This window comes from Mus caroli, chromosome 13 (genome assembly GCF_900094665.2).
Source record: "Mus caroli chromosome 13, CAROLI_EIJ_v1.1, whole genome shotgun sequence".
Lineage (NCBI taxonomy): Eukaryota > Metazoa > Chordata > Mammalia > Rodentia > Muridae > Mus > Mus caroli.
This window is the reverse complement of record NC_034582.1, coordinates 33,819,023-33,838,708: the sequence shown is the minus strand read 5'-3', so window position 1 is coordinate 33,838,708 and position 19,686 is coordinate 33,819,023. Positions and strand designations below refer to the sequence as shown.

Here is a 19,686-nt window from a genome sequence, read left to right as displayed (position 1 = left end):
GGGCTTAGGTAGAACACCCTGAGTGTAGGCACTTGCCATAGGGGAGAGCTATTTACTTTGAGGTAGTTTCTTGGAGACAGAGGGTGAAGGAAGGAGGAAGGAGGGCACAGAGGGATGGAAATCGGGGAGAGGAAGGGAGGGAGGAAGGGAAAAGTCAGGACAAGGACAACAGACTCCCAGCTAGCCTCTAGCTAGACCTTAGATCTCTCAAAATGAAAGCCAGTTAGAGGCCAAGTGTGTAACACACCAGACTGTGTTGTTCATAGTCAAACAACAAGAAGTAACTTAATACAGAGACTTATATAACAGGACTAAATGGGATAAAGAAATATGCATATACAAACAGTTCCACAGGACACTGTACTAGAGGTTTCTCTCTCTCTCTCTCTCTCTCTCTCTCTCTCTCTCTCTCTCACTCACTGTGTGTGTGTAGATGTGTATGTGCATGCGCACACAAATGCCCATCAAATAAGACGTAGTAGATAGTAAGAACTGATACCCGAATCGCCTTCTGCCTCCCACACAGATGCCCACACTCTACGTTCTGCATCCCCACAAAAGATGCTATGGCAAATGGAAGAGTCCAGGTAAACTGGAAATGAAAACCATTGATTTGGAAGGGTTGTTTGTAGGACTTGGCCAAAGCTCCTTGATAGAGATGGCCACATACTTAAGCGTCCTTTGTCAAGAAGCTCATCTGGAATGTTCCACTCTGAGGAATTCCCTGCAGTGGTTCTTGGCTTGTGCACCAGAGACTTGTTCTTCACGGCCTCCATTCCCAGCTATAAAAAGCAAAGTCTAAAAATGTGCGTAGCACAGGCTGAAAATACCGAGCGAGTGCTCAAATAACTAAGGGATCAAGACCCAGTGTGTTTAAAGATCAGAGTAGGGTACATAGAGAAAACAGGGCAGCAATGGGTTGAGAAGGGATGAGTGGGCCTCACACACCAGGTCAGGGTGCCTGAGAGGTGCACGCAAAAAGGCACCTGGTATGGCTCATTGTGGTGGAACCCTGAGACCTTCCCCTATTGCTCCCATTCAAGGGAACACTGTGCTTAGTGTGGTGTCACATACACCTATAAGGTCTGAAGGGGTCCCCAGTGTATCAGGGCTGAGATGGATCTTCAGGGTGCGATTACATTGCAAGGGCTCCCCCTCATGAATGGATGGCATCCTGACACCAGAGAAGGTTCTTGATGAGAGGATAAGGTCCCCCTTCTCTCTCTTCGTGTGTGTACTCTTTCCTTCCTTTCTTTCCACCCCAGGATGATGTAGGAGAGGGTCCTCACCAGCTATGGTTCCCTGATCTTGGTCTGCCCATCCTCCAGAACTGTGTACTAAGAAATCTCTGTTCTCTGTAAAATACCAGGCTCCGGTATTTTGTTATAGTGAAACAAAATGAACCAGGAAAACATGTATTTACACAATTAGTGCAAGAAATTTTACAAAGGAATTAAACTCTAGGAATTAAGCACAACCTCAAAGTATCTAGGAATTCACACACGCGGTTCTGCTCTGACCCACATTTATTTATTTCTTTAGTGACTCACATCTTTTTTTGTCTGCTGTCCCCTCTGTAAAGAGTAGCCTCCCCTAAGTAGGTCCAAGCCTCTCGCTCAGTGTTGGAGTACTTCCCCAACATGTGCAAGGGTTCCCCCAAACCAAACAGGATGCATCTGATCCTCTTAATCATACTCTGGCAGAGTTGAGATGAGATAGCCTCAGCTAAGATATGCCGTACTGCTGAATGAAGACCCCCCCCCCAATCTGACCACAGTCACCCCACCTGGGTTATTTGAACTTTCTTTCTGACATGGCAGACTCAGCTCACATATCCACAACAACAACAACAAAAATTCTCAAAACCAAAGAGAGATGCAATTTGTAAAGCACCTGTTGACTCTTTTGTTCTCAGCCACCACAGAGATCCCATTCTGTGTGATGATCAAGGTTCCCTTGAGCAAAGACAGAGCAATGCCATGTGTTTCAGGGCTAGGGAGTGATTTTCCTCAGAGTGATCATCCTGGACAATGAATGGTTTTTTGTGTTTTGTTTTGTTTTGTTTTGTTTTGTTTTACCAACTGACAAGGCTAACTGAAGAGATCTACAAATTAAAAAAAAAATAAAATTAATCATACTGGAATTTAAGTTGACCAACTGGCATTCCTGTCTAAGACCTGGAATGTTCCAGTTTGTGGGTACAACTGTCCCCATACAGTCCTCTCCTGTGACTCAGTTACTAGGAGCCTTCCAGGTTGGTACTACTTCACTGAGTAAAACATGGTGAGCCTTTCCTTCCCTTATGCCAGAGAAGGGCAGGAGGTGCCTGAATATCCATTCTCCTGACAGACTGTAGCCAACACATTGGTACCCTGTCAGAAACAGTTATGTTTGCCATAACCCGTTTTACTAGAAAAATAATGTTTTTGATAAAGTAGAATTTATTCATTCAAAATAAGCAGATTCATAAAACATTTCTTTGCCATGTACAGGGCTGGATTTAGTCGTAAGTTAAGATACAAAACAAAATTCAAATGCTGGTAACTTCAACATAACAAAGAGAATCCAGCTTTTGAGGAGACAAAAGGTTAAAACAAAAAAAAAGGGGGGGAGAATATTTGACACTCACACTTTCTTTGTGTAAGGTACATATTTAAATTTTTTGCTATGAGAAAGGTAGAAAAGGAACTATCAGTTTGAAAATAGAGTACTACAAATCAGAATACACTGTTATCTGTGTGCACACACACATGCACGCACACACACACACACACCCCATACATACATACATGCATGCATGCAGACAGGTTAGGTCTATGAACAGAGTAGAGTCACAGAAAGAATCAAGCCCAAAGTTTAATGTTTGAGAAGACAGGTAGACATACGAATGGAACTAGTTACTTTATATACAGCCAGGGCTTTTCAACGTGTCTGCTTTAGCCACTGAACAAACAATGACGCCATGTCCTTTGTCAGCCTGCTCTGGTGACAAAGAGAACAAAGAACCCCTCTACCTTTCGAATAAGAGCACATCTAAAACTCTTCCTTATTTAATTCTCCAGCCCTACATTTCTACATCTTTGTCCAATGTAGGGAAATGAAACGGTTAAATGACTGCTAATTTGATTGAAGAAGAAGAAGAAGAAAAAAAAGACGCTTCATAAAAATAATCCTGACCACTAATGTAGCCTGCCAATCCACATGTATGGAGATGCATGCAATCAAAAGCAATCAGTTTCAAGTAATGAATAATACATAAGGCACAGTATGCAGAAACACAACCCTATTTTCCTATCTCACTCACTCTGAGTGGGTGTGTAACCAGTGCTCATAAGCTTGCTGTCTTCTACCACACACCATGACTTCCCTCCAACGTAAAACACCTCCGCATTCTCCTGGGTATCTATGACATTTTTTTATAACTTTAATTCTACACTGTGTTTTCCACACAGATCATAGGATATGGAGCTAAGCTTGGGGACGTCTCAAGCTCAGGCTTTGGTTTTGTACCTCAGATCGGGAGCCTTCTGGGTAGAAGGGGCATGGGTTTAACCAGGAAGATGTAGCAAGCTTCCAGGCTGTACTACAGAGCCCCCTTCTCAAGTGGAAAAGGAACTGGTACCAAAAGGTTTACTGTGAGCCTGAGGCCCACACGCAGCTGTCAAAGCCAAGCAGAAAAGAGAACATGGTGTGTGGCTGGGGACCAGGATATAAGGCTTTCTTCTCCTCAAGCAACAAAAGCGACTTCCCATCCTGGCTTTCTCAAATTTGCCCTTCTTTTTAGAGAAGAAACTGTCTCACTCATCTGAAAAGGTTGCGTTTTATCTTTACTGAAAATCCAACAGCATTTCCTAGCAGCATCCTCTATCCATGAGTAATGCTGTCCTGAAGAAGTGCCTGTTCTGGGTCCTGTAGCTGAGCCAGCTACTGTAGTGGGGTCTCATTATAGATCTGTGTTTGGTTAATAATACATGTATTGATATTTGGGGGGACTCCATTAAGAGACTTCCAAGTTGAAATGCTAGTAAGATGCTGGTCTCCATGGTATAAACTTCTGGTTATGAAGTGTCAGACTACCCCTCCTCCCCACTCCCAATCCCAAACAAACAAAACAACAAAAGGAATGCGCTGACAACCTCACCTGTTTGAAAGCATCTTAGAGTGGGAAGCCAGGAAACACAGGGGTCAATTCAAGACCCCAGAGTGGGGTGGGGCCCTGAGGTGAGAGGCAAGTGCTGACTCTTTCATTTCAGAATACTTGGGAATTCCTACAATCAATACACTAAAGCAGAAAGCAGAAGCTTGGCATACTATCACCAGCTAAGGATAAAAATTGATGATGATGATGATGACGGCAACGACGATGAGTTGAAGGTATCTAGGATAGGAAAGAGAAAGGTCTCAACGGAACCAGCCTGCCTGGAAGTGACCATGTAAACATGTTCTCACACAGGTTTGGGTTCAGTTTTCTTCTTCCAAGTTCTGGCTGCCATGAACACCAATATTTTCATTTGAGATATTTGCCAAATATTAAGCTGTGTATACACAGGATAGGAAGCTGAGAAAACAAGAAGAAAGACGCTGTTTAGCAGCTTCAGAGGAAAAGGGGGATTTTGTTGGCAGTTTCGCAATGCTGGGGGAGTTAAAAAATGAGAGTTCAGAGCCCACCAAGGATGAGGGCCTCTGCTAAGCATCCTAGTCTCAGCTGAAACCTCCAGGGGACTAAGCAGCAAGAGGAGGGGGGAAACCAGAAACAGATGAGCCTTAGCAAACCCGGAATCCCCGCCTCCTCTAGGACAAAAGGATCAAGCAATGGGCTTGCACTGCCTCTGACTTCCAGGAGAATGTTAAACCCAGTGAGCACGAAAGCAACAATGTCTATAGCAGGTTTTATTAAATTATACACAAAATTTAATAAACAAAAAGCTGTCAGGCAAGACAGGAAATAAAATCAAATGCAGAAAGCAATCAAGTGAATAAGAAGATGAAGTAAATAGACCCAGAGGTGATCCAGACACTAGAACCAGACCTAGTTTCTAAATCCAAGCTTACATAACGGTAACAGATCACAAATGGAACTTGTTCCTGGGTCTAAAAATAGCCTTAATATTTGAAATGTATTGATACTATAAAGGATTAAAAACCACATAATCCTATCAAATCAGAAAAAATATATAAAACATCAATTCCTAATCTTAAAAAAAAAAAAGAAAGGAAGTTTAAAGGATAATTTCTTTGGTCTAATTTGTTTGTGTTTTTTCTATAGAAATATTTATAACAATCATTCTTAATGGTAAAGTAGTAAAATCTTTCACACCCAAAGATGAGTGTGCAAATAGATTTCAAAATGACACTAAACTTCCTAGCCAGTAAAATTCAAAGAAAGAAAGGGAGAAAGGAAAGAAAGAAAAGAAAGAAAGAAAAGAAAGAAAGAAAGAAAGAAAGAAAGAAAGAGAGAGAGGGGGGAGGGAGGGAGAGAGAGAGGGAGGGAGGGAGGAAGGAAGGAAGGAAGGAAGGAAAGAAGGAAGGAAGGAAGGAAGGAAGGAAGGAAGGAAGGAAGAAAGGAAGGAAGGAAGGAATTGTAAAAAAAATAAGTGATATTTACAGTTGATATGATTATTCTCATAGATAGTTCAAAAATCTGAACAGAAAGGAATAGTATTAACATGAATTGTCAAGTTTCTGTATACAAGATCAATACACAAAAATCAATTGCAATTCTAGACAGGAGCACAATCCAATTACACATACACACAGAACACGCACAGAACGAACACACAAACACACCACTAACATTGACCATTAGAATTGAAAACTTCAATGCCAGGATTGGAGAGGTGACTCAATGCTTTGGTGGGAACCCATGACTTAGGTCAATGAGAACCGCAGTACTTGGGTAACACGCCGAGCATGGTCACACACAGCTCTGTAAACGCAGAGCTGTGTATGGTGGAGATAGGAGGAGTTCTGAGACTTGCTGGATATTAGCTTTGCCAGGAATTGTGATCTTGGGTTCTTGCGGAGACCCTCCCTCAGAAGAATGTGTGTGTGTGTGTGTGTGTGTGTGTGTGAGAGAGAGAGAGAGAGAGAGAGAGAGAGCTGACACCCTTCTCTGTCTTGTATGAACCTTCTTCATCCTTAGTTATAAATCACACATGCATGTATTCTCTTTCCCTCCCCCTCCTACCCCCCATTTTGATGTTATATGTGCTAGAAAAAATGCATTTTAAGTTTGCTAATTCTCAGTCTAAATGTCTTCCCAAGAAACCTGTATGTTAGGATATAGTAGACAAAGGGCATCATACATAAAGAGAATAGGCTGCCACTGCCAAACAATACATTTTTGTCAGACAGGGAGGACGTGAAGTGTGAGATCCAACAGAGGCAAGGCGACTAACTCATGCACGGAACAGCCATACCTCAGGAAGTGAACTTCTCTGTCATAATTTCTGACTGGCTCTCACATGAATCTCTTGGACTTTCAGGAACACAAAGTTTACTGAATAAGAACTGTAGACAAGATGACATTGTTTAAAGACCTCAAAATTGCTTGATTTATCCAAAGATGCTATGATGGTTTGAACACTGTTTGAATAGTTGGTTGCCAGCTGCTGCTGCTGGTGTTCTGGGAGATTGTAGAGCCTTTTAAGAGATCTGGCTTGCAGAAGTAGGTCTCAGGTATAACCCATAAGGTGGGCTCATGGGTTTAGCCTGGCCCTGGTTCCCCACGTATGAAAATGTAATGGTCTCTGCCCCAACTCCAACCACAGATTAAGCCACCATGCCCCACTGGCCATGATCATGTAGGCTAAAATAAATCGCTTCTTCCCCAAGCTCCTCTTTTGTAGCTAAACTTGGTCACCATGATGAGAAAATTAACTAACACAGATACACTAGAAATAAGTCATGCTGTGTGTAGAAAGCAACAGGGCACCATTTTGCTGCTCTATGTGGCTATGGGAGAGCAGGACTCCAGAGCAGCCTGTAAGCACAGTCCAGGCATGAAGACAGCTACTGTGCACATCACACACAAGTTCAGGAGCGATCCTGAAGAATGCAGAGGGTCACCCATACATTTATCCTAGTCTGTCTTCTCCATCTCTCGCCAACCCTACAAAACATGCTGATGGGCAATGGTTGGTCAAGAGAGCAGCTGAAGTATGGGAAGGGTTTCTGTAGGAAGGCCTGAATTCTATCAGACCTGCACTATCACCAGTGGGAACAGACAGGAGCATCCTTGTGAAGCCTGCATCTGAGCTCAAAAGATGGAGGTATGAGGCATGTCATAAGTGGGGTGCTGACCTCTTCTGGGCACTTCTTGCTAATCCTAGCTTAGGGGTGCCTCCGTGTCATCAGGGTGACTTTGAGGAAATACAGCAAATGGTAGTTTCAGCAACAGTTAGCTTTGGCAAAATTCAAACATGCTACACTTTATTTTCTCAAATGTGATGGTTGACTCTCCTATTTGATGGGACAGAAGAAAATCCTAATGGGAGAATATGAAGGGAAGGCCTTTTCCAAACTGTTAATTTTATATAAGATGCAAATTTATATCAGCATCCCTGTAAGGATGTATCGGTTTTGAGTGCCAAATCTTGCTCTTGTTTTAAATATATTTTATTAATTGAGGATTTTGTACAAGTAGAGTGTGGTGATTTGAATGAGAATAGCTCTCATGGGCTCATATATTTGAATGCTTAATCCCCAGTTAGTTGAACTGCTTGAGGCAGATTAGAAGGATAAGGAGGTGTGGCCTTGTTGGAGGAAGTATGTCACTGGGGTGGGTTTTGAGGTTCCAGAAGCCCGTGCCAGGCCCAATGTCTCTCTCTCTTTCTGTCTGCTGCCTATGGATGTAATCTCTCAGCCCATACTTGCCTTGCCTGTCTGCTGCTATACTTCCCACCCTGATGATAATGGACTAACCTCTGAAGCTGTCAGTCAGCCCCAATGAAATGCTTGCTTTTGTAAGAGTTGCCTTGGTCGTAGTGTCTCTTCACAGCAATAGAATAGTGACTCAGACACATTCCATGTGTTTTGATCATATTAATATCTCATGTCTCTCCCAAACTTCTCCCAAGCTCACTCCTCCCTCCCACTACTCTCTCTCCGTTTTAGGTGCTAGGGATGGAGCCAGCGCTCTGCACGTGGTGGACAAGTGTTCTACGCTGATCTACATCCCATCGAACTCATCTTAAAATATAAGCACTCACCAAAACGCTGAGTCATCTTAAAATTTTATTGTCGTTATTGTTCAGATGTGCACACGATGTACCTAGGTGCATAGTTCATACGTGTACCATGATGTGTGTGTAGTGATCAGAAACAACTTTGTGGAGTTGGTTCTCTCTGTCCACCTTTGAACTGAGGTCAAGCACCCTTACCAGAGGAACCATCTTGCCAACCCAGCACTGAGTAGATCTTAGAAGAAGTAAGATACGAAGGGTGTCCTGCATGCCTTGGACTTAGCGGAAGTACTCAAGCTGCTCTCACTTGTAACCTAGAGGCTGCTTCTGGTCTTTCCTTGACTTGTGTATGTTCCATCTCAAGACTCCTTCTCCGGCTTTGAATCAAGTACCATGTTTCTCGGAGAAGTGCCCTCTATTTAAGAAGCCAATTGTACTTGTTATAAACTTACCTGTTTGAGTATTTACAGGTCACAGAAACATATTTCTATAGCCAGGACTTGCCTTCTTGGAGGTTTTTGTAACCTCCCAGTCACTCTCCTGACTACTTTTTATGTCAGAAGACTCGATACACCATCTCCCCGGCCCTTTAGCTGAAGTTGTGACTTAGTGCTCAGAACCCCAACTTTCCTCCTTCAAGGAACCCCAACTATTTTGTAACACGAACATTTGTTAGATTAAGTGAACACAGCAAATGCTACAAACTGCACTTCAGCACAGATTAGATAAATAACGTTCTTCTATGCTCAGAAAAGCATGTTCAGCCAAGACACCCCAAGATGGTACAGATGGGGAGGTCAAACCTTCTGCAGAAGGAGCCCCGCAGCTAAGTCTGGAGGCCTCTGTAAGAACATTTGGAAGTAGCAGGAGGCCTGGGCTCCTGGCCCACAGATAAGAAAAACTCCCCCAGCCAACCTGGAGTCCTTCAAAAGCATGAATGCCTCCCAGATTTCTTAGTATTCTCTTTCTCTGATGCACACACATTAACTCCATCCAACTGGCAAATGATCCCAATCCTAGAAGACATATTGACAAGAGAGCCATCCAAGGTTGGGACCATTCTGGTTTCTGCTTTCCAAACTCACTGCTCGCCCCAAGGAAGGATGTTACCACCATCCTGAGCTCACAGCTGCTGTCCCTTCTTGGCTAGAGTTCAGTATGACCCTCACAAAGCCTCTGCTAGCTCTCTCTTTAAAATAAAAATTCTTTTGAAAAATTCCAGCCTAGCAGTTTTGGTATGACTTCTCCTGCAGGAGAGGGAAAAACATGCATTTCGCACGTGTGAGTCAAAAAGGGACCTTTGGGCTATTCCCAGAGGGAAGCAACATGGAATATCCAGTTGGGCAGATTGAAAAGCCAACGGCTAAGACAAGGCTAAAGAACCACCGAACACCAATTTTCTCCAGCACATCAAAAGACGCAGGTCTAGCAAGGAGAGGTTCTGCTCCCCTCAACAAGCTCTCTGTTGTAAAGCTATCAGGTACACTTGTATTGAAGAGGGAAAATAAGACACCAGGAAGCTTCCTTGTTCTGAAATTCTGGTCCATTGTCACCAGACCCCAATGGCTATATTTTACTCATTGTTTAACTGTACCAGCTAAGACCTGAGCTACAGCCTTAGTGTATGTATTTCAGCACCATGATAGATTCCCAGTGCCTGGATCTGCTGGTCTTTCTAGTGTTGGGTCTCCAGCCCAGGACAAATGGCTGAGATGTCTATTAACACATCAAAGCTGATGCTGGCTGCTAGGCTCTCCCAGCAACCCTCAGTCTCTTACCTGTTCTAGGTTGCCCCTGGCTAGCAAACTCTCCCCTTACCTGGAAATTTCCAGCCCAGGTAGTAGACTGGGCTCCCCCAACCCCATCTTCTGCCCCTATATAACTCAGCCATTTTGGCTACACCAGTCTCTTGGCCCAGGCCGTCTCTCTTGGTCTGTGGCTCCTCTCCGGCTCTCCTTCCCTCTCTCTTCCCTTGGCCCAGCTCAGTCTGGCAGTGTTCATTCTGGACTCTTCCCTCCGGCTGTGTTTCTCCCTTTTATCTACAGTAAACCTTCCCCTTCCCCATACCTAGAAGCAATCATGCCCTCCTTTTATTTCTCTTTATCATTCATCTGGTACTGAAACCCACGAGTGCCACACAGAAGCTCCCATCCAAGGGACTCAGCTGACTCTCCTAAGGTATGGATGGATCTGCTGGCTTCTGCCCACCTACCAAATTTGAGTCTAAATTCTAGAGTTTGATTCTTAAGCTGCTTCTCCCCTCCACCTGCTCCTCTCCTGGTCCACTCCATGTCTTTCCAGGCTCTCGGGGCCTTCAACGCCCTCCCAGGGCCCCCATGGGGCACTCTCAGCTCTGCTACAGCTATCTGGGTGTCTCTCTATGCCCATGTGGGCATGGGCACATCTTTAAAGACACTATCTTTTTCCCTCAAAGCTCTCAGATCTCTCCTCAGGGTTCCTCTTCCTCCTCAGAGCTGCCTGCTCTTCCTCAAGCCCTTCTCCTAGGCCCCCTCCTCTGTCGGGTGGTGCTCTAATACTCCTCCTAGGACCCCTCCTCCCTCAGGTGGTGCTCTAATACTCGGAGAGCCTGTGCTTTGTTTCTCAGCTCCCTCCTCCAGTCCCACAGCCACCTACACACTCTTCTCAGCTTCCTCTTGAGGCTAATAGAAATTCCATCCTGTGGTGTTTCCCTGGGATAAACTGGAGCCTGCCCAAGTGCCAGCTGACACTGTTATGATTTCAAAGCTAATGCAAGCCTTCCCCAGGGCTACCTCCTGTTCCTTATCATCTCAGCAGGCATGCTTGCCAGAGTCCTCCACACAGACCCATACATCCAGAAGAAACCAAGGTTAAGCTGGAATCACCAGAACCTCCTGGAAAGTCAGTAGTTTTCCAAGGCCAGTTAGATTTGGTTTCTGAAACCAAAGGAGATACTGGGCATCCTGTATGTAATCCCAGGACTCAAAAGGCGGAGGCTGAAGGACTGTAAGTTTGAGGCTAGCCTGAGCTACATAGCAACCTGACTTAAAAAAAAAAAGGCAAAGCACGAAATGTCTTTGGGTCTAAGAGTGTGGGGTCCACTAGGCATTCCTCTTCTTCCATGTTCATGTTTGCATCTGTCTTCTAATTGCTGTCGACATTATCAGTGGCTTGAGTGGCACCCCGAGTCCTGTTCTCTCCACCTCGTAGTCTGTTCTCAGTGAGTAGCACGCTAAACAGATTCGGCCACCTGCTCAACACGATCATACTGATTGGTTTCCTGTTTCTACAAAGTTGAATTAAATGTTTACAACTCTCTTCTCTCTGCCTTACTGTGCTCCAAGAGTTGCTGGGCAAGTGTTTCTTTATTGCTAGGAGGCACCATGAACATTCTTTATTGCAGATTTTTTTTCCCCTACAAATCACTCTGAACTCATTTTAGAAGAGAATAATAACACAGACATAAAAGAACAATAACAGAAAAAAGTAATCTATCATTCTGTGTCTAAATGATGGTGTTTATGCATGCTCATTCAAAGCAAACATGTATGTATATTAAATATACAAATATATACCTTGCAGTCACCTGGCTTACAATCTCTTGTAAGTGCTATTCTGTAATTTTAATGTGTACATTAATTTAGCCGCTGACACAGCATCAAAACTGGAGACCAAGTAGTAGTAGAAAACAGTTGACCCCAATAAAAGTCAGAGTTGACTGGTCATCAAAGATGCTCGCTAAGTACTATTTACTGGCTTGCTTAGGAAAAAAAAATGCCTATTTGAAAAATCACCTTAATAGTAAAACATCCTGCCAACGAAACACTACCCTTTAGAACACCAGCTCTTCACGTTTAATATCCCCTGACCTCCAGACCACCTTCCAGAGACACCTGATGTCCCATGAGGAGAGAGAGTGAGAAGTGGGAGCGGCCCCACCCTTGGGCTTCCTCTAGCCTCCATACCTGTGCTGATGCTCCTGCAAGACTTGGTAAATGCTGATAAGAAAGGTTTGGTTTTTAAAACTCCCCACCACACAGTCCTTGTAGACGCGGAACTCAGCAGCCGTCACCGCCTCACCCTCAGGAATCTGGGATAGGTTGAACTTGAACTCTTTGTGGTGTCGCTGATGTGGGGAGAACTCCTTGTCGTACTCCACTATAGGATTAAATGAGAGAGAGAGAGAGAGAGTGACAGCTATTGTTACTCGACCAGGTGCCACGGGGCTCATCTCATGACCGTCCCCCAGTTTTACTTCACAGATTACCAGTTACCAGCGGGTGGGTTAGCAAGACCAAGGGGCTGAACCTGGCAGGTAGAGACTGGAATCCTCCCTCCTGCCCCAGATGAAGCCAAATGTTTGCTCTGTGTTCTGTTTGGATACTGTAGTTTCTGCAGTTGGCTGAAACACGATCAGCGTGAGGTTGAGTTGTTTAAAGACTCTTGGCTTCGGCTTTCCGAATCAGGAAAAAAAAAAAAAAGACTGTGTAGAAAAGTCTGAAAAGGAATGAGATATGGAAGAAGAACTAGCCACCTTCTAAACTTCCTAAGAGTTGCTGGTCACCAAAACAATCTAGGTAACTGTTGCTGTAGTCAGTTGCCCAGCAGATCCAGATGGGGAGGCTTTATTGGAGAATGTGCCACAAGCTCTGCCTACGGAGCACAGAGAATCAAGAGGAAACTGAGAGAAAAGAAAAACAAACAAAGAAACAAACAAACACATGTGATGTGGGATTTGTAACCTCATAGGAAGATCAACATCATGAACCAACCAGATCCGCTAGAGCTCCCAGGGACTAAATCAACAACCAAAGAGTAAACATGGAGGGCCCCATGGCTCCAGCTACATATGTAACAGAGGATGGCCTTATCTGGCATCAATGGGAGGAAAGGCCCTTGGTCCTGTGAAGGCTCGATGCCCCAGTGTAGGGGAATGAGGGTGGTACGGTGGGAGTGAATGGGTAGGTGGGGGAGCACCCTCATAGAAGCAGGGGGGAAGTGAGATGGGAGAGGGGGTTTGTGAAGGGGAAAACCAGGTAGGGGGATAACATTTAGAATGTAAATAAATAAAATAACCAATAGAAACATAATTTAAAAATGTGATGTCTGTCAAGTTACCTTCTAAATATTTATGTTTATTCCCATAGGTCAGTACTGCTGTTCGCTTTGGGGAGGGAAACTCCTATTTGTAGCAGAGAGTGGGACTTACAGAGACTCACATCTGCTCCAAGTCTGGTGATAAGTGACTACTGAATGCCTAACACAGGTGGGACATCTGTGGCCACTGCCACCTCCAAGACTCAGGGAGCATGGGAGAGGGCAGGACATAAGAGCCCAAGATGGGGTGGGATGTGGTAGGATACTGTCTCTTGGGCATGCCACACCATTACACTGTGATAGCTAAGATCTATACAAGATTTGACTCATGAACATCCTGTCATAGAAGAAGAGACCTTTACACACACACACACACACACACACACACACCACCCCCAAGGATCTACAGGCAGTTAACAGTTAGGGGGCAGATGGAGACATCATCTTCTATGGTGTAGCCATTGGTGAGGTACCTAGGCGCCTATAAATAACCTGCCACTCATACATAATCAAGAAACCCTAATGATAGTCAGAAGACATGGAAGTAGGGGCAGCTGGAAAGAGGAAGGAAAGTAGTGGGAGCAAGAGGGGACACGCAGATAATGAGGGATTAATATGACTGGAATATATGAAAGGTCATCATGAAATCCATCATTATGTGTAATTAACATATGCTAATGACATCCCCATCTTTCTAGCCTTCTCCCTGTTGGTTCTTCCCTCCCCAGTTTTGTTCATGTGACACCATCCGTAGCTGACATGAAAAGGGGCAGCCAGTGCTGAACTTGGGAGCCATGACATGAGTGGAGGACAGGCTGTGCCTTGCCCCCTGACCTGCCTTGATCTTCCAGGGGGTCCCCACACTTTGCTTGCTGTCCGGGAAAATACCTGTAGAACACTAAATTCTTTATCTGAGAACTCCACACATGTATATGATGCGTTCTTACTCTCATCCCCACCCCTCTCATTTCCCTTCACCTCTGTCAACATACCCAAGTCCCTTTTCCACACTCATGTCATTTTATTTTGTGACTGTGGGTTTGGAACTATCTATTGGAGCCTGGAGTCGGTTTTTATTGAGGAGTCAGGCTAGTAAAGTCTCACAGAAGATGATCCCCTCCTAATGGGTCTAAGGGCTCAAGACTCTAGGGGACAGCTCTGTGTGCCAGGAAACTGCTGCAGCGCTTTAAAATTTGACAGCAGAACCCAAACAGGATACATGGAATGAATGAAAAAAAACAGCAGTGTTACTTACTATGAATGGCTTACATTAAAAAATAAATTGAAGGATGGACCATACACACATATACATACATATATACATACATACATATACATACATACACACACAAACACACACACATACACACATAAATACATAGTACCTGGATACACCCCCCCCAACACACACACAGAGTACCTGGATTCAGTTTCCTTCCTGCGGATGAACATAAAGGAAATGAAGTATCTAAACATCTAAATGACTGCTGTCTACAACACGGAGATCCTGAGAGTCCACCTCACACCAATCAGAATGGCTAAGATAAAATACACAGATGACAACAGATGTTGGCGAGGATGTGGAGAAAGAGGAACACTCCTCCATTGCTGGTGGCATTGCAAGCTGGTACAACCACTCTGGAAATCAGTCTGGCAGTTACTCAGAAAATTGAATATAGAACTACCTGAAGACCCAGCTATACCACTACTGGGCATATAGCCAAAAGACATCCTACCTAACATGTAATAAGGACACATGCTCCACTATGTTCATAGCAGCCTTATTTATACTAGCCAGAAGCTGGAAACAACCCAGACGTCCCTCAACAGAAGAATAGATACAGAAAATGTGGTACATTTACACAATGGAGTACTACTCAGCTATTAAAAAAACAATGACTTCATGAAATTTGCAGGCAGATGGATGGAACTAGAAGATATCATCCTGAGTGAGGTAACCCAAGCTACAAAAGAACACACATGGTATGCACCCAAAAGCTTAGAATACTCACGATACAACTCACAGACAATAAGAAGCTTAACAAGAAGGGAGACCAAAGTGTGGATGCTTCAATCCTATTTAGAAGGGGAAAGAAAATAATAACGGGAGAAGTAGAGGGGGACTTGGGAGAGAGAGAGGATGGGGAGGGGAAAAAGAGGAGCAGGGTCAGGTATTGGAAGGGACAGGAGAGAAGTCCTGAGGGTGAGGAAAATGAATAAAAATACATAGCATTGGGGAAGGGGGTTCTGGGGGAGCCACTAGAAAGTCACAGATGGACCTGGAAGGCATAGAGTTAAGTGCCACAAACCAGGCGCAGACCAGTAGAGCCAGGTGATCTCATTCATAGGCAGAATCTATGAAAGACAAACTTCTAGAAGCAGAGAGTAAAATGGCGGTTTCCTGGGGTTAGGGGAAAGAGCTCTTACAAAGGGATTTGGAGGAAGCCAATGAGAGGATTCAAGAGTTAAATTCCGTATGATGACTATGATTGACAGACCTGATGAGCATTACAGTGACTAGCAGACGGTACTACCTTGATATAAGCCCTGCTGAGCATGTGATGTGGGGGGTGGGAGGGGACAAGGGGAGAGCTCCTCTGCCACAGTGGGCAGAGAGGAGATCTGTGGCATTCCATCAGCACAGGCCCCTATGTCTCAAAAAATCTGGAAAAGATAGTATATGTCACTTTTTTTTTCCTGCATGGAGGCAGAGGCAAAAGAAATTTTCTTGCTGGTTATTATTCTTGTTCAACTGTCTGGTTTCACTCCTGGGTAAGAGAAATGGTATCAAACCCCAGATGCCCAGTTCCCAGTCACTGAGAAAGGACCGAGACTCTACTTCTGTCCAAACGCCACATTCTTTTCTGACTAGAGGCTGGGGTGGGGTGGAGGACTTCTTTGTTTTGTTTCTTTGAGACCAGTCTTGCCATGTAGTCCAGGCTAGCCTAGAATTTGCAATAATATTCTGGCTTCTGACTTCCGAGTGTGGGGATTGTAAGTCTGTACCACTGTGCCCAAGCCTTTTAGTTTGTTTGATGAAGTTCATTTTTAATTATATATGTGCATGTGTATCTATATGGGTGTTTATACACTTGGGTAAAGGTGCCTTCAGGATTCAGAAGAAAACTTTGGATCCTCTAGGGCTTAAGTTATAGGCTTGTCTGAGCTGCCTAGCCCCATGTTGCTAGGAACCCAGGCCTCTTAGTTTTCTTAATGATAATTCCAAAGAAATTGCAGGAACAAATTCATCTCTTATAGAGTAGCTTTTGTAGGGGTTTGTGGGAAGAAAACACAAGCCAAATTATTTGCCACCTCTAACTTCCCGTTTCCTTCCATGTGCTGTTTTCTATCATCTCCCGAGAAAAGCTTTGGCAGTCTGGCATCTTAATACAAAAGAACAAAACTAGCCTAATAGCTCCCAGGAAGAACAGAATTACTCAATGGTATCCCCTCAAACTAAGAAAAATTAGCTTACCCATGTCTGCAAGGGTTTCAATAAAGATTTTTTTTCCCAAAATTACCATATAGTTATATGACCAACCGTCTAGATTTGAGCTATCTGTTTCCTTTCTCAGTTCAAAAGCTTTTTAAGATTTTTATTTTATGTGTACAAGTATTTTGCCTGCGTGTGTGTATGTGCAACATGCACACACCTGGTTGTCCTCAGAGATCAGAAGAGGGCATGAGATTCCCTGGAGCTATGGCACAGAAATATACGCAGGTGAAACACCCATACACATGAAAATAGTTAATGTTTTTAATTAAATAGAATAATGTTCTGGTGGGAAGATTTGGAAATGACATTGACCGTTTACCAGAGACCGCGAAGAGCCCCAGATGGTTGTGAGTCACCGTGTAGTGCCAGAAGTCCTACCTAATCCTCCGCAAGAGCAGCAAAGGCACCGACGAGGTCCCCACCCCCTTTTTTCTCAGGGAAAAGTTTTGCCTTCAGTTAAGAGTCAAATAAGGTCTGGGCAGAAAGCAGATGGTGGCATGTCCTCACCGCGGCGACAGTCTGCTAGTCAGTACCCGAGAATGAAAAGCAAGATTGTGGAAGGGTTCACTCAAGGACGGCCACACAGAGGACGGATCACCTTTCCCTAAAACTGATCTGCCTTCTAAACTTGATACCTTATCACTATTGGCTAAAATGAATTAAATCTGATTTCTCAAACAGATTTTCTTTAAAAAAAAAAAGTCACATGTCCTTTCTAAAGGACCTTTGGGATACTTAATTTTAATATAGCTAGATGAAAATGGGTTTTTAAAGATTCCTTAGAGAGTATCATAAGAATTCCACAAAGAATTTCTTCCATCTCTAACTATGAATAGAAAAAAATTACGTACATAAAACGAACTATGTGAAAGTAAGATATTTCAGTTGCGAGAAGTCGAGGTACGGACATGATTTTCGATAACTGGGAAATGTGGTAAGCGGTCTTTACAGAGTACGAGCACTATCAGCCAGACATCCCCAGCTAAACGTGTAAGCTGCTCTTGCCTGTGGACAGTAGCATTTGTAAAACTGAAGCACTTCCTATGCTCTGGTAAACTTTGAACTTCCTCACCATGTGCCTGTAGGGGAAAGACAGCTACCTACCATGAAAGGGTCTCATGCCCTGAAATCTGCCGTTCTGAGGAAGATCAGACACAGGCAGAGTACATGGAAGAAGAGACGGTTGGAGATGATGAGGAGGAAAAGGGAAGGAGAAGGACTGTCCAACCACTCCACACTTGTTTAAAATTTCAGTTTTGAGGGTTTTTTTGTTTTGTTTTGTTTTGTTTAAGATTTATTTATTTATTCCTCGTACTTGGAAGGCAGAGGTGGACATCTCAGTTTAAGGACATTATGGTCTACAAAGAAAGTTCCAGGATAGCCAGGGCTACACATAGAAGCCTTGTCTCAAAAATGTGTGTGTGTGTGTGTGTGTGTGTGTGTGTACATACATTAATTTTTTTATTTATTATTTTGGGAGTGTATTAACGTATATGCAAAATGTTCATGTAGTACCAGAGGGACCCAGAAGAGGGCATCCTATTCTCTGGAACTGAAGTTACAGGTGGCTTTGAGAGACCTAATATGTGTGGCTAGGGATTGAGCCTGGGTTCTCTGCAAGAGCAACAACTGCTCTTTTAATTGCTGAGCCATCTTTCCAGTTAAAGCTTTGTTTTGTTTTGTTTCATTTTGTCTTTTGAAACTAGTTCTCATGTAGCCCAAGCTGCCTTGAATTCACCATGTAGACTAGGGTAGCCTTGAATTACTAATCCTGCCTTCAATAAGACTGGGGTTATAGGCGTGTAACCATGGCCATTTGAGGAAGCCATCTTGGACATCTGGTCCATTGGTACTTTGGATAAGTCTAGCCACAGCCACCAACTGGCACAAGAAACCTTGAGGAAGAACCATTATGATGAAGACAGTCATTACAAAGGACTGAAAAACCACAGTGCATTGTTGTGGTTGGCCATTACAGTTTTGGAGATTTGTATGGCAGTGTCAGGAAACTAACTCAAGGAAAGGAAAATAGAAAGAGGCTAAGAGAGGAAGGAGGAGGAAGGGAAATCTGATCCTACTAGGAAGTGGGTGATGTCTTTTAATCCTTAAGGCTGAGGACTGACCAACACTGGGAGGCAATGTCCAGGAGTAAGGAAAAAGCCTGATACAGGCAGGTGGTGCACATCTGTAACCAGAAGGAAGAGGTCGGAGGATCAAAAATTTAAAACAGCATGGGGAGAGATGACTCAGTTGATAGAGGGCAAGCAGGAGTACTTAGTCGGTCCTCAGTACCCACATGTTAAGGGTTTATCTATATAATCCCAGCGCTTGGGAGAATCTGATGGGACATGGAGTCTAGAGGATTCCTGGGGCTTGTGTGTGTGTGTGTGTATCCCCACATGCATGCATACACACACACACACACACACACACACAATGTGAACTAAATGCTTAGCTCAAAAAAGGAACAAAAAGAAAAGGAAAAAAAAAGGGGGGGGGTAAAGAATCTGGCGAATTCTCTCAGGCATAGAAAGATAAAGATCCTAGAAATAAGAAAGCCATTGCTTTATTACCATGTGAATTACAACCCCTTGTCTTCTGGGAACATTTTCCCTTCTAAGACAACACTGAACATTCTTTTCGTTTATCCTCTTCAGAGGCGATTCACATTTTCTATAACCCTGATTGCTTTTGACTATTGTCTGCATTTTTCATCCAACCTCTCCCCCACCCCCTCTACAGTCGTCTGACCATCTCCCGTGCCTTAGTGTGAGCTGCCCTGCCTTCCTCTCTTTCCCCCAGGATAGAATAGCTATCATTGCTTATGTTTGCTGGGAGATCCCTATTTCTCTGCTTCCAGTGTGCATATAGTTGTCTTTATGTAAGTGTGCGCTGATGGCTCACGGGGACATATGACATGGATACACTTAC

At 43.9% G+C, this 19,686-nt stretch overlaps 1 protein-coding gene across 1 annotated transcript in view; it reads right to left on the bottom strand.

The window, feature by feature from the left end:
* The window catches only part of Bmp6 (bone morphogenetic protein 6), a 154,978-nt gene that overhangs the window by 18,349 nt on the left and 116,943 nt on the right, over positions 1 to 19,686 (bottom strand). The window contains exon 2 of the mRNA XM_021180022.2: positions 12,128 to 12,320. Within this exon, the coding sequence (XP_021035681.1) occupies positions 12,128 to 12,320 (193 nt within the window). The remainder of the gene's footprint in view (positions 1 to 12,127; positions 12,321 to 19,686) is intronic.